Source organism: Dermochelys coriacea, chromosome 14, assembly GCF_009764565.3.
Source record: "Dermochelys coriacea isolate rDerCor1 chromosome 14, rDerCor1.pri.v4, whole genome shotgun sequence".
NCBI lineage: Eukaryota > Metazoa > Chordata > Testudines > Dermochelyidae > Dermochelys > Dermochelys coriacea.
In genome coordinates, this window is record NC_050081.1 from 15,828,826 (window position 1) to 15,844,493 (window position 15,668).

General features: G+C 42.3%; 1 protein-coding gene across 4 annotated transcripts in view; it reads left to right on the plus strand.

Moving 5' to 3' along the window:
* The window catches only part of LOC119842929 (SAP30 binding protein), a 62,986-nt gene extending 47,810 nt beyond the window's left edge, over window positions 1-15,176 (plus strand). For all 4 annotated transcript variants that reach the window (XM_038371746.2, XM_038371745.2, XM_038371744.2 and 1 more), the window contains 7 exons: window positions 2,720-2,808; window positions 7,987-8,078; window positions 8,571-8,631; window positions 9,988-10,039; window positions 10,508-10,566; window positions 11,992-12,076; window positions 13,302-15,176. In XM_038371746.2, the coding sequence (XP_038227674.1) occupies window positions 2,720-2,808; window positions 7,987-8,078; window positions 8,571-8,631; window positions 9,988-10,039; window positions 10,508-10,566; window positions 11,992-12,076; window positions 13,302-13,483 (620 nt within the window). In that variant the 3' untranslated portion in view covers window positions 13,484-15,176. The remainder of the gene's footprint in view (window positions 1-2,719; window positions 2,809-7,986; window positions 8,079-8,570; window positions 8,632-9,987; window positions 10,040-10,507; window positions 10,567-11,991; window positions 12,077-13,301) is intronic.
* The last annotated feature ends 492 nt before the right edge of the window (window positions 15,177-15,668 follow it).

Below are 15,668 nucleotides of genomic sequence, written 5' to 3' on the forward strand. Positions count from 1 at the left end.
ATATTCCTTCCATGCCAGAAGGTCAGGCATATGACTGATTTTTCAGTTTAGTGGAAATTATTCACTCAGCTCTAACCCCAGCTGACTGGCTCTCTGGTCTGAGCATCTGGGTTAGGCTAGACTAGGTCTGAGCATCCCCATTGCAAAGTCCTACCTGAATTACCATGTCTTCATTGTTTCTGCACTTGTCTGTGTGTGGGGGGCATATCCCATGGTTCTTTGTGCTGGGTTGCTCTAGGATGCACTCCCAGTCATTTGTGTCAATTGCATGAGTTTGTCCTTTTGGGGGGAATTGTGGGAAGGGAATTGGAGGACTTTTTGCAGTTTGTGTGTGTGTGTGCAGCTTTTGCCAGTCCTCACTGCAAAGTAGGCAGATTCCGGCTAGATTAAAGTGCAGCCTGGGCTCTCACCCATGTCCCCAACTGGGTAGGGTAGCATGGGATTAAAGCACCTATGTCCATACCCCCAGCTGGGTAATGTAGTACGGGCTTAAAGCCCCTCCAAACTCAGAGGTTTTTCTGTGTGGATGGTAGGGGGTTAACTGTTCAGTGGAGACATAACCTTACACTGTGATGTGCACGCTTTTCAGGAAGAGAGGTTGGACTGCACATCAGGGTAGTGCCAATAACTGAGCACTCGCATATGCCTCAAACGCAGACCAGCAAATGAGGGGGGTAAAAACTGAAATAGCATAGGTCAATATATCCCTCTTTTTCCCAACATGAGCCCAGCATGTTCTTTCCCTTATCCCTATCCAGAAAAGTTTTCTTGACTGATTACTGCCCCATCTCCTTTTATAGGCTAATTTGAATGATATGCTGGGTTAGTAAAGGGTTCCTGCATTCAAATCCTGGCTGACTTTTGGTTAAGAACTCCCCTTCTGTAAAAGTACTATTTTTCTTCCTTATATCCTTTTGTTTCATTTAATGGATCCTCTAACCAGAGGAGCCGTGAAAGATGTGGATCTTGAATTTGGAAGGGCTATACTTGGATTTAATTTGATTCCTTTGCACTGTGTAGTCTGGGTTGGGTTGGGTAGCCTCCTTGCTCTTGTAATTTTTCAGCCAATAATGTGAATGTGTTTATTATCCCAATAATTTGTTTTACCTTTTCTGGGGTATGTGGTCTCCCTTTTGTCACTTAACATTTCTGTGGACTCACTTATATCTTCCTGTACTTCTGAAATAGAAACATCCCCCATCCAATCAGCCGCTGTAACCTATAACAAATGTGGCCTTGTTGTCCAGGAGTCCCAAAGTGACTGCTTTTCTGTAGGGACTTTGGCAAGCTTTCCCTTCTCCACAGAGGCGTGCATGCTCTTTGTAAATGCCAAAGGACGCTTTTTTTTGTTTACTTGCAATTGCTGAAGAATTTAACTCTCAATAACATCCTGATCAAGCAGAGTGAGTGGTCGCCTGCCAGATCTGCATCCTCTGGTGTTTTGTCCTTGTTGCTTTACGTTCATATAAAAGATGTTAACACTGAAGTGTAATGCTTATTATCTGCCAGCCTTAGCTATGTGTTACCAAGCCGTCTTGTCTTCTGATGTAGATTCTGTACTGCCCAGAATCTGTGAGACACCTCTTTGCCCAGGCATTCCCAGCTGATTCAATCTTGGTTTCCTATCTGAGAGGTAGAGTTGCAAATTACATGGGAGCCTGGTGTTCTGCCTTACTGAGGTTTAAAATGTGTAAAGTGCACAGATACCATACTGGTGGTCACCAGCATTAAAAATTAGCTGTGGAACAATATGTCAAACCTGTACTGCTCTGTCATCAGTCTCACTGAATGATTTGCTCTTTCTAGTAGTAATCTGACCCCATAAATAGATATCAAAGCATCTGTTAAGACAATATTAACTTTAAACTGAGGATGGAAGCTGTGAGTGGTAACTCCTGGCAATTGTTGGAGATGTGTATCTGTTCTCAGCCTGCATCATTTCAATGTAAACATGCTGTGCTGAAATAAGCAGAGTCCAAATTTGGTCTCTTCCAAAACTAACAGACCATAATCTGGCCTAGTTTAGGTTTTTCGTTCTTTTGGTTCTTCACTTTCACCAGATGATGCTCTTCGTGGGATTATATGCTAAAAGGCAGGGGGAAGACTCTGGCTACAGACAACACATTATCTGAATCTTTCAGCGCAAGACTGCAAAATAATTGGTGTGCACAGTTTGGTGCAGAAGTGAAGCATAGTGCATAGGGTGTTTTGCAGTGCTGGGATAGAATAATGTCTTTTGAACAGCTTTTGTTCCTGTACTTGCAGAGCCATTTCTCTCTGATTTACCCACCACTCCCCAAAAAATCAAACTGCTAGCCACTTTAGAATAGAAGGGGCAATAGATAAAGTTGGAAAATCACCTGCCTTTCACAATGCAACTAAATGAATTCTTTTGTTTATGAAAGTGAAGGATTAAGCACTGGCCAGAGCCAGGCATAGTGTAAGGTGAATGCAAGTGCTCACGCATGAGCTTTCTATGCACATCTCTCACAATGCTCTTTTTAGCCTTCATTCTGCAAAACTTCTAGTCCCAAGCCCCTTGCTCAAAATTGCCAGATTTTCTTGGGTGCTGACTTGCAGGTTCCTCCCCATTTTGCCAATCCTGAATCCTCAAAACGACAGAATAGTGCCAGTGAAGGTGTAAAATGAGTTTTCATGCTTGTCGGCTTAAAACTGTTTGCAGTGGTGCCAGATCTCATATCCTGATCTTTCATTGCAGCCTCCTTCTCAGAGCGAGTAAGAAATATGTCTCCAGATGAGATCAAAATCCCTCCAGAACCCCCAGGCAGGTGTTCCAACCACTTACAGGTAGGTACAAACCCTCTTCCAGTTTGTCATCTCTCGGGATTTGTCTGAAATTTCAGTTAACCAGTTGATCAAACATCCTAAGAGCTGGTAAAATGCAGCAAAAGATTCCCACAGAATCCAAATCATCTGAGAAATATTTTTTCTCAATCTCATACAAGTCAAATGCCGTGTAAAGGTTCCCCAGCATGCTTGCCACACTTCAATGTGAGCACTACAGTAAGGTCTTTCACTCAACACTGGGCAAAATGACATGTTCATTGAATAGAAAGGAACTACATTTATCACCTTAGCTGCTTTTAAGTTTTTTCAAAGAAACTTAATTAACTCTCCATTTCTAACTAGATGGAGAAATGTAGTATGCAAACAAAAAAATTGTGTGATTCTTGCCCTGCTTCCAGAACTACCCAGGAATAATAAATGGATAGTGTGTGAATGCATACTGCAGCCCAGATCTTTTGTCTTGGCCAGTGCTGTGCTGAAATTCAGAAGTGGTGGGCTCTGTTCTAAATTGAGAAACTACCATTTTTGCTTGGGTTCCACGCTTGGTAAGAGCTCTCCCATCTAACTGTAGCATATTTCCCAGGGTTCTTTAACTCTATGGGTATGTACACACTGCAATTAAACACCCACTGCTGTCCTGTGTCAGCTGATTTGGACTCAGGCTACAGGGCTGTTTAATTGCCCTGTAGACATTTGGGCTTGAGCTGGAACCAAGGCTCTGGGACCCTCCTGCATTTTGCTGTGACACTGGGGGTACCTTTCCCATATCTGAATAAGAGCTCTGTTCGTGAGAGAGTCCGAGCCACACAAGTTGGTCCAATAAAAAGGTATTTCCTTACCCAGCTTTTCTTCCTTTCTAAGGCTTATAGGGAACTGGATTTAGCGGGGAGACAGGAGAATGCATATAATTGTATAATTGCTGCTAATGCTACCTTGTGGTGAAGAGTGGCTTGTTTGAATCTGATGCTAATGTAGTCTTTTATCATATTAGTAGGTGAGGTGCTGTCATCAACTTAACTCCATGCCGAAGGGTTTGGTGCATATGGGTTTGGTCCATATGTAGGCATAGCAGAATTTGATTTTTTTTAATATAATTTTGACAAACTAATATTTTTAAGCATTTATTCTATTTTTATCTATTTAAAGTTTCACAGTTATTGGGGGTGGGGTCAGACAGTAATTATTTAATGACAATAGACTTTGAGATACAAAAAGTTTAAAGCTTTATAACCATTAAAACACAAATTGTCAACATCACGTCAGAATATACAAAGTAAATAGCCCTAAATCAAACTCTGAAGTTCTCAAGTCACATTTTTCTTTCTTTGCCTATTTGTAAATTTTGATTGTCGTTGGAAATATATTTTTCATGGGCTTGTGTAAGTATGGTGAAATCTGTTTATCGCCATTTACTGATAAATCTCATCTTCCAAGTCTCTACTCATATGTGTATCTGGGAGACCTGTCCATAGAAATGTGTAGTAGCCCCTTTGTGTATCAGAACTGTTATTCCCTGGAACAAGTTGAAGAATACCTCAAATATTACTTAATAGTGGTCCCCATTCTTGCATGACATAGATTGGGGGAAGGTAAAAGAAGGCTGTGTGGGGCTGCTGTTTCCTGCCATCTGCTAGGAGGTTTTATAATGGTGGGCAATTTAAGATGGCACAGTGGTGAAGAGCTGTTGTGGGGAAACGTCCAAAAGGTGAGTTACAACCCTGTAATAGTTAGCAAGTTGTTTTTGAATCACAGTTCAGAATGCATCCTCCTTGTGCGGTGTACCTGACGCACCCATTAGTTCTGTTTTGTACTGCAAGAGATTTTAATGATGTGACATCAATGAATGAGTAAGAGTGCATAGATCTGAGGAATGCAGTAAACTGGTGCGAAGATCTGATAAATTAAGATCGATCCATTTCCTTTCTCAGCTGTCTCCACCCTGTGTGGAATATGTCTACCCCAAACTACCTTAAAGAATGAGACTCGCTCCAGTTTTGCAAGCAGAGCAAACTGCTTTTTGCAAATTGCACAACTAAAACACTTTTCAGTTCCATACTTTGGAGTTTTAGAAATAAACTGTCCTTTATTCCATTGGTATCTCTGCCTTCCCTTGGTCAGTTTGTTTCTAATATGCTGTATCTTGAAAAGCTCTATGCAAAGTGAAGATTTGGAGATTCTTTCCTACTTTCAAGGTGACCCGCCAGTTCTTTGCTTTGTGGAAGTCCCAGATTCTAAATATGAGGACTCCGTCTTGGTGGTGCTATCAACACTTCAGATTTAGAGGCTGAATTTTCAGTGACTGTTGCAACTGTTCTCTCAAAACTGGTGGTGCCTTCTTTGGACATGTTAATAGGGTAATTCTGTGACTTCACTGTCTGTGTAGAACTTGGCCTAAAAGCTTAACTTTAATTGAGGAAATAGCAATTTTATTCCTGATGATACTTGACTTTTCATCCAAGGATCTAGCTACTTTGTGTAAACTGCAGTGAAATTTGCTACACATAGAATCACAGAAATGCAGAGCTGGAAGGGACCACCTTGAGTTGGGGATGTATTATCCACATTTTACATAAAGGGAAACTGAGACCTGAGAGATTAAGTGACTTGCCCAAGGTCACACAGGAGGTCAGTGGCAAAGCAGGGAATATGAATCTGTATCTCCTGCCTCCAAGTTTTGGGTTTCAGCCACAAAATCTTAACTTTCTATTATAAAGTCTCTGGAATTTCACTTCCTGTACAATAGTTTAGCTTTATAAGTAAGTTTGCATAGTGGTAGTGTCACAAACGACCTTGCATAGCAGCAGAACGACTTCCTCTCATGCAAGGTTCAGATATCGATTGCAGTTTAAAACCTACCAAATAACTACATTTCCCGGGTTATTTCAGGGTTGAAAATGCATCTTCCCTCTTCTGCTTTCTGTGTTCCATGTCAGACACACTGCCCGAAATCACTGGAGTAGGGAGTATGTTTCGAACTTTTATGCTGCCCTGCTGAGCAAAACAGATGCAATTTTCTTTAAATCAGGGCCTTCCTTTTTGGAAGGTAATGATATCCAGTATTTCCAACGTTCTGAATCTGTTTAAGCTGCCTTTCCCAAGCAGTTCAAGTTTTACTGGAATACTCCCTGCATTGTGCAGCTGCAGGACCTCCAAGGAGAGGTCGCTTTCACCTAATCAGCCACCTATACCCAAACACATATTCACAAGTAGGTAGTTACCAAGAGCATGGCAATGACAGTGGATAGGATCAACAATGCCTGCAGATAACGTTGTTTGCACAGAGCATGTAAGTTAGAGTTCCAGCAAAACTCCGCTCCCCTTCCCTTGTGCTACCCAGATCTGGCGGTGAGCAGTGCCCTTTTCTTGGGGTAGCCCAGTGACAATTCTGTCCAGTTGCACATCTGAGATTTTGAGAATAGATGAGAGAATTAAACACTTAAATTGCACTGTTCAGTACAAATGCTGGTTGCCCAGTTTGAGCTGTTGGCGTACATCTTACTGCCCCTGGCTTTAATTCCCCCCTTTCCCCCAGTACTCTCATGTGATCTACTTTAGGGGTTCTCAGAGAGGAGAATTGATGCTGGCTGCTTATTCTCAAGTCAGCCTTCTGGGATGTCTCAGTAACTTGGTGGAGAAAATTTTGTGTGGATTCTGAATCTCAGTTGCACTAAGAAAAGGAGTACTTGTGGCACCTTAGAGACTAACCAGTTTATTAGAGCATAAGCTTTCGTGAGCTACAGCTCCCTTGAAGTGAGCTGTAGCTCATGAAAGCTTATGCTCTAATAAATTGGTTAGTCTCTCAGTTGCACTGTTAATCTAAAGCCTCATAAATCAGACTTGGTGAGCAGTGCTGGCTAAGAGGAAAGACTTTAAGGACGTGAAGTGAGAGGAATCTTTCACTTTTTGTGCCTCCCCCACCCAGGGCCGCATTTACACATTACACGCCCCTAGGCACAGCATCTTCACCACCCCCCACCACCACCACCTACAGCTGATCTTCATGTTGTACACAGATTTAGAGAGGTAAGGCATCCTAGAATGCTAGCACCCCTAGGCACGAGCCTACTATGCCTAATTGGAAACCTGGCCCTGCCCCCATCCCAGTCTGTTGCAGGCCAGGATAGTGGCTTTAATGCTTCACTGTTAGCATAGGCGGTGGGGTGTTCCTTGAACCATCTCGAGGATTGGACATAATCATAAGGGACCATTCGAGTTCTATTAAGAGGCTTAACTGTTGTGGAGGGACAGAACTTAATCCATTAATTGCATCCCTAATGCCCTGCCCGTGTCAAGCCACTGGCTGCTTTAAAAGCTCTTCATCAAGCTTTGAACTTATCAAAATCATCCACCCAGATACATATGTCACCTCTTTGCTTCCCTCCCTGTTTATAGTGTGCTTTGATTTGGGTTTTCTTTTTTTGTTTTGTTTTTGGTGGGGTTTTTTTGTTTGTTTTTTTTTACACTCGGTTGAAAGTGTTAAGACTGGGGGGTAGGGTACTGTTTTCCTCTTTAAAAAAAAAAAAAAATCCCTCCCCACCTTTTAAGAGATACTTTTCCCTCTTTCCAAGTGTGTTGCTGACATGTTGACCATAACATAAACAGTCTGAAACAAAACCTTTTCATGGAACTAATCCAGTGGTTTTCAACCTTTTTTCATTTGCAGACCCCTAAAAACTTTTGAATGGAGATGCAGATCCTTTTGGAAATCTTAAATGTAGTCGTCCACGGACCACAGTTTGAAAACCACTGAACTAATCCATCTCTCTTTCCCTTGGGAGCTGAAAACAAGCAGGATGGGGTTTTAATTTTCTTTGCTTTGTTTTGTTTAACTACTCTTTCCACCATCACTGCTGCTGCAGGGAGACTTAGGTGAACCTACAAAGCAGAGAGGCATCATTGCTCCTTTAAGAGCTTGATAGCCCACACTGTATAGTGGATTATGCAGGTAGGGAAAAGTGATCTTTGAGTCTGAGAAGAGTCGATGTCACTGCAGATTAGCCCGGATGATGTGCCTGCTTCGGCCTTCCTGCCTCTGAAAAATTACTGTTCTAAGGTGGGAGAAGGCCATTTGGGGTTTAACTATGCAGAAATAAGACAACCATGTTTGTGCATATTGAATATCTCCTACCTGTGTGTTACTTGGTGTTGACTCTTACACTGTTTTCTTTTTTTATCTAGGATAAGATTCAAAAGTTGTACGACAGGAAGATGAAAGAGGGCATGGACATGAACTACATCATTCAGAGGAAGAAGGAATTTCGTAATCCCAGGTGAGTTTTCCCTTTGGGGTTACAACTCCGCATGAAAGCTAATCCCAAGACTAGTCCTCCCTGCCATTAGAGTCGTATCAGAAATTGGGGATGTCGAGCAATACTGCTCATGAAATCTTCAAGAGGATCTAGAAAAACATCTCAGAAATGAGTGTGCTTGAGACTCTCTGGAGATCCCTGTAACCACAACTAAAACACAAATTTTAAAACCAGGTGTGTAGGGCTTTAGCTACGATTCTGTGGATGGCATGTTTTGGGTTAGGAGTTGAGAAGAATCTCTAGTCGAGGAGAGGAATAACCAGGGTTTATGGTATGTTTTTCATATTGTGGTGGTGGTCATGGGTCTTCAGAATGTTGTTGTTTTTGGTGATTCTTCACCTGGGCCATTGAAATGGAGCACCAGCCTCTTTGTACCAACAAATCTAATGATCTTAATCTTGAAGAAAAAAGGGGAAAGCTAGAAATAAACTAATTATTGTTCTTCTGTCTCAGCATCTATGAAAAGCTGATCCAGTTTTGTGCAATCGATGAACTTGGTACGAATTATCCCAAGGTAAGAAGAGTGAAAGATTTCATGAGAGATGGGGTGGGTGCATGAAGCTCTCATCAGTTCTGACCTCTTTCTCAGGCATGTCATTTAGGCTTCATACTTCAGGGCTGATGACAGGAATAGTCAGCTAGAGATCTGTCTGCAGTTGGATCTACAGTTGCATTGAAATAAAATGTGCTCTGTGTAACAGCGAACCCCAGTAGCTGTAGCTTTGTAATATAGACTTTGAATTCTGTGGCTGTGGATAGCTAATTTGGAGGTTTGTTGTGGTATAGGTAAAATTCTACTTTGGCCTGTCAGTCTTTCAGGAGACACAAATTTGGGAAACCAGTGTCAACTTGCAATGAGAACTATTTAGTGTATCTGTCATTCACTGAAATAGCATAACCGGTACAAGTCATGCAAATTGCTGAATTGTCAGATGGAAAATGTTACCAGGAACATATCTAGCTTCAGGCTAAGACTGTAAAAGGAGCCAAAGACAATTAGGCACGTGGGAGTGTCCATTCATGTTAGTCCCTTCAGCCTCAACATCTTTTAAAATATTTGACTATTCACACCTGAAAAATAGTGGTCTTTGGAAGAGCACAACATGACTTATCTCACTCTCGGGCTGGGAGCAGGGCTACTGCTTTGGTGGGGGTTGTGATGGGGTAAGGGGGCAAAGACTGGGGGTGGGTCTGGGGCCGGGAGCAGGGCCAAGGCTTGGGATGGGGGAGGAGCTGCAGCTAGGCTGCAGTGGGTGCAGCTCTGCTCCTGGCCCCACCCCCAGGAATAGAAAGCTAGGCCAGGAATGGAGCCGCAGCTAGGGACCAAGGCTGGGGGCAGGAGCGGAGCCGAGAGCAAAACCACTGTTGGGCCATCATAGGGAACAGCATCCGGTTCCCGGCCAGGTGCAGAGCAGTGCCGAGGATGGGGCTGGGGTGGTGCTCCCTCCCCACCCCCTATGGGGGCTGGCCTGCACCTGCTGCGCCCCCCTGAAAGTTCCTATGGCCCCCCCCCCCCCCCCCCGGGGGCGCCCACAGTTTTGGGACGTCTGCATAAGAGATTCATTGATTCTTAGCTTATGTAATATCTTTTATTGGCCTGACTTCTGTTGGTCCAATAAAAGATATTACCTCCCCATCTTGACTCTCTAATATTCTAGGACCAATGAGCTACAACTACACTGCATATGAACCTTTTTATGTTTGTTTGGGATACAGAAGAGGGGAAATTAGAGCTGTACTAAATATTTCCCACTCTTCTTTGTGGTACTTTAATAGAAATATATGATTGATGTTGAGGGAAATGTTGAAGTTTTGTATGTCGTGCTGTTCAAACAAGTTCTGAAATAATGTTAAACTTTTTCTCTCTCAGGACATGTTTGACCCTCATGGGTGGTCTGAGGACTCCTACTATGAGGCGCTAGGTAATCTTAAGGATATCTTTCTTTAAATTCTTTCTGATCACTCCGAGAGCTGTTACCCCTTTATCAGTGCTACTGAATCATGTTGGAACTTTAGCAACCGTATTTTAACTGAACATCCGTTTGAATGAACGGAAAGTCAGAACATGCCTGCCGCATTCTGGTTAGGCACTAGTACAGTTTGCCTGGACAGACCTAGAACTTCCTGAGTTTCCATTAGTTTGGAAAGTCCCTCCCTTAAAATTGTTGGTCTGAGTTACGAGTAGGCTCTGGTTGCAGTGAAGAGGCTGAAGAAATTATAAGTGGAACGTTGCCTTGAAAGAGAGTTTTTTATTTCATAGCTGATTCAAGAGTTTTCTGTATGTGGGACCTTGTCTATTGATTGGAGGGTGAGGGGACAGTTGTGGAGATGAATTGCTGCTTTTGTGAATCTCCTGCTTTTTATAATTTCTTGTACCAACCATTTTTTAGCCAAAGCACAGAAGATTGAAATGGACAAACTGGAAAAGGCCAAGAAGGAGCGCACAAAGGTAATAAATCAAGAATTATGGAATTTAGAGATCAATCTCCCAGCCTTTATTAATTCTTTGCTGGAATTCATTCCATTGCTTCGTGTTCCTCCATGTACTACCCCTTGTATTGACCATTAGGTATTTTTAGACAGTTCTGACATCTTCCCCTTATTCATTTTCTTTGCCAGACTGTACAGATTTGGGTTTTTGGCCTTTCCTTGTAGGTCAGTTTCTCTCCAGGTCCAGTTGCCTTTGCTCCTTGAGTCCAATTTTGTCACTGTTCTTAAATCAGAGCATGCATAACTGCACCCAGTATTCCAAACACAAGATAAACAATACTCTGTAAATAACTACTGTCTCCTTAGTCTTCACACTATGCCTCTAGTGTCAGTCTAATGTAGCTTAATTTCCTCAGTAAATCATGCTGAACTCAGGCCTGGCTTCTGTTTTCTCTCATTACCTCTTTGACTGTATCTAGACCCATATCAACCCCTCGATACCTGAAAATTTCTTGGCTTGTTAGGAAATTGAGTCAATGCATTTAAAACACTATATAGCTCTGGAGGACTTCACATCACCCACACCCCCACCAAATGGTGAGGCACTTGGATTAGTGGCTGGCATTAGGAAATCTTATCCAAAGAGTTAATTAACAAGATCTTGCTTCAGATTTGTAGAATGCTTTTTTGGCAACAAGTACATTTTTGCAGCAAACTTTTTTTTTTTAATAGCCATCTCTTTGTTTGCCTCTTGTTTTGCTTTATGCACAGCAATACAGTCACCTGTGACTATCCCCTCTCATTTCCCTTGACTGTAGACTTAGAGGTATGTGATTGCAGACTGTTGTGGCTCTTGTTGCTAGGTTTCTTTCTGTGGTACAGTCTCCGTAAACCATGCGTGTGGGGACTTGCGTTCTAAGACAGCTTTTATTTTTCTATCTTAGCTTCTCATTGAAGAAATGATTTGTAAGAATGTCTGTACTGACCAGGATCAGAGTCCTGATCTGTCTATTAAGGAGAGTACCAAAGTTTTTGATCCGTCTACATGTGGAGAATCTTCATATTTACACATCTTCATAATGGTTATAACTGATACATTTTGGAGTACTTGGAGTGAGGACCATATGTGTTTTCTCTCCCCAACATAATAATGTTAAATGGATGGGCCCGATAAATATTTTTATACTTTGTTTGCTGAGGTGTTGTAGTAGGCTGGTCCCAGGATGTATGAGACACAAAGTAGGTGAGGTAATACCTTTTTATTACAGAAGTTGGTTCAATAAAAAAATATTACCTTGCCTACATTCTCTTTTATACCTTGCTACATTCTGGATCTAAAGAAGAACTCTATAGTGAGGGAAGAAGACATAAATATTAACATCTGTTCTTTTCTTTTCTCTTCTCTCCTTCCCCTCCCCCCCCCCCCCCGCCCAACCCCTTCTAGATTGAGTTTGTGACTGGCACTAAGAAGGGCACAACAACAAATGCTTCATCCACCACTACCACAACAGTCAGCACTGCCGTTGGAGGTAAATACATGTGATGACCTCAAACTTGGATTGCATTGTAATTGTGGGAATTGCCTCTCATACTATCCAGAAACCCTAGAAGTTCCCTTTCTTCTCCATCCCCTTGACACAGAAGACAAGTCTATGCTACTGGGCAACATTGGCACAGCTGCACCACTGTAACGCATCTGGTGAAGACAAGCTATGCTAACAGGAGAGCACTCTTCCATCCGCATAATTACTCCACCTCCACAGGCAGAACTGTGTTGGCGGGAGAGCGTCTCCTGCTGAAATAGCACCTGTGTGGACAGCACTTGGGTCGATGTAACTTGCGTTGCTGTTGGGGGAGGTGCCTGAGTAACTCAAGTTGAATCGACTTAAGCGGTAGTGTAGACCAGCCCAAAGAAAGCAGATTGCCAGGAGTTGGTAGCCTTGGTGTTACCAGTATTAGTTATCTGGGATTGAGGGCTTCTGGTCTGTTTTCCTGGAAGGAAGGCTTGGAAGTAGCTTTGGGAAGGGAAGGATTTCTTTGTACTGGGGTTAATGGAATTTGTTGCTGTATGTTGATGAGAGTATCTCTTGACAGGTCTTTCCCCAGCACCTGAGGAGAGGGTTGGGAAAAGAGGAGATGAACAACTTGATGTTGTAATTTGGATAATGATTCTTAACAGTTAGTGCTGTACCTCATGCTAATGCAGTGGTTCTCAAACTTTTGTATTGGTGACCCCTTTCACATAGCAAGCCTCTGAGTGTGACCCCCCCCCCCCCCTTTTAAACTAAAAATACTTTTTAATATATTTAACACCATTATAGATGCTGGAGGCAACGCAGGGTTTGGGGTGAAGGCTGACAGCTTGCAACCCCCCCATGTAATAACCTCACGACCCCCTGAGGGGTCCCGATCCCCAGTTTTGAGAACCCCTCGACTAATAGAATAGGGAGATCCATGTTTTCCTGTCCAAACCAAACCTACTTTGGTGGTGCGGGGGAGAGTGAATCTCATGTCACTTTTCTAGGAGTTCAGGGGCATAATCAGTGCAGATTCTTCAGTTTTGCCTTTGGGGGTTCAAAGTTCCAGTAGGTTTATACTCAACACTTCCTGACCAAGTTCCACTTGCCTCAGCTAGGGGATGAGGAGATACTGTCCACTCAGGCAATGGCACTTTGAGGGTTAAGAAGGAGGGGGATCGTTAATACCAATGACTGTAAATGTTAACACTAGTCTCTCTTGGTTATTCCAAATCAGATGCTCAAAAGAGAAAGAGTAAGTGGGACTCCGCCATCCCGGTAACAACAATAGCTCAGCCCACCATCCTCACCACTACTGCAACGTTGCCAGCTGTTGTCACAGTAACCACCAGTGCAAGCGGCTCCAAAACCACAGTTATCTCTGCTGTTGGCACCATAGTGAAAAAAGCAAAGCAGTGACAAGTGCATTGAGACTTGACCTGAGCTTCCAGACTGAATTCTCATTGAAGGCACCACCCTTTGAAGGGGATGAGTAGAGGGACACTCTCATTCGCTCAACACAAAATGGCAAGACTTGAAAACAGACCCAACATGCTCCCTGCTAACCCCATTAAGGAAAGTGGGAGAAGCAGGAATATCAGGTGTGTGCACACAGGACTGACCTTCATAGAAAGGAGTTTCTCAATCCCGTGTCACTGCTAGAATAACCAGTCGCTCTGTAGTGTGCTGAAGGACAGTGGTGTGCAATGTGTCAGCTTGTAAATGTTAGCTCATTTAAGTGCAGTATTGTTGTTACTTTTATGGCTTGGAGAGTCTTATCCCTGCTGGAAATCTGAATTTTAAAAATAAATGGGAAAATGTCAGTCATTCCCTTGCATCTCAGGCCATGCTTTAAAGGTTGTTGCCCTATGACTTGGTCTTCCCCACGCACACACGCTCTGCTTCAAGGAAAGTCACACAGAAGACTGATCAGCATCCTTGCTCGTAAGCATAGCTGAGATGAGTGTATAATCTACATGTATGAATGTAGACTCATTTCTTTGCAATTGATATTCACATCTGTAACCTACGTGCATATCCATGTAGCTTTTATTTCAGTGATCAGGTGTTTAAAAAGCATTGGAATTTTTGGATATAAAATAGTGAAATAGTCAGGTTTTGCTAGCCTCTTACAGAGATGGAGACCCCCTGTGCAGAACCTGAGCTGTAGGTGTCACATTTGTGAAGTCAGAGCATGCATCTGGAGAAACCTCCTGAGAGAAATTTTGTCACCATGGAGTAAGGTCAGATACCAGATCAGAGGAAAGTGTTCCTAATGTAGAAGCTTATGGTGTCTATGTATAATGTAGTGACTTATACTATCAAACACACAGCAGTGCTCTTTGCTCCACTGTAGTGAAAAGGATACTGTCAACTTAAATTTTATTGTGTGTGTGTGGGGGGGGGGGGGACGGGACTTTCTTACCTATGTTACTAAAAATTCTTCATTATAAAAATGGAAAATTTTAAAAATTCCTGTCCTTTTCATATCTTACTATGTGCATTTCTCTGATCGGCTAATGAAAAAATCATTTTCACTTCTAGTATTGATACCTGGATTGCAAATGCTGCAGGGGAGTGTTTCCTTTAAAACTTTCCCCTGTGGAATTTTAAGAAACGATGGAAACATCTTTGGTCTCAATCAACAGACAAAATTCTATTTTCTGGAGATAGTTTGTGTTTATATCCCTTTTTAAAGATTTCTCAGCTCTTTCATTATAAAACCCATTTTCTAGGATTGATACCTCAACTGTTCTTAAAATTATGATGTTTGTAAACTTGCATCAGTTTTTCTTAATTTTACCAGAAGTCAGCCCCTAATAATACACAGGTGTTTTGTAGAATCCTTTTCATCCATAGATCTCAAAATACTTTACCAGGAGGTGAAGTGACTTGCCCAAAGTTAACTAGAAAGCCAGTGAAATACTATTTAATGTGGGTGGGTGGATGGAATAATTTACGCTGCCATAATTGTTTGAAGAAATCACTACTAAATTGTTTGTTTGTACTAGTCCCTATAAGATAGTTTTTAGTGCACTTGATTGCTATCTCAGCATTAATAAATACCAATTTCCTTCAGCTTCAATATTCCAGATGTTGCAGATTGTATTGAGGTAAAAATTGGGACGAGAGAGGGGGTTAATAGATCCGCAAAAATGTAAGTTTTCTCTGGATTTCATGTTGCTTTCTTAAATTCTAGCTTGCCTAAAATAAATTTATAATTTAAAGTGGGGGAGGGAGAATGGGTCTGTCTTGCATTTGATATACTTAGAAGAGGCTTTCTTCCTAATCATTTTGACAAATGTTAGGTTTTGTCTATCTGGAATATTCAGGGGTCCACTGGAGCACTGATAGGATTGTGGCACTACAGATATACCAAGAAAGTGAAACCTGAATGAATTGATGTGAGGATGGTTGGTGGTGTGGCTTTTCTGTTCATTCTTACTGAAGTAAGAACCCTGCACAGAGTTGCTGACTTGATTCCCACTAACTATGGCAGGTGCCTTGTTAACTCCACTCTGAAGTGGAATGGCTCTCTGGACAGGGGCTACCTAGAGTTTAAGACTGAGAGGCAGGCCTGTCAAAGTGTGTGCGTGTGATGTGA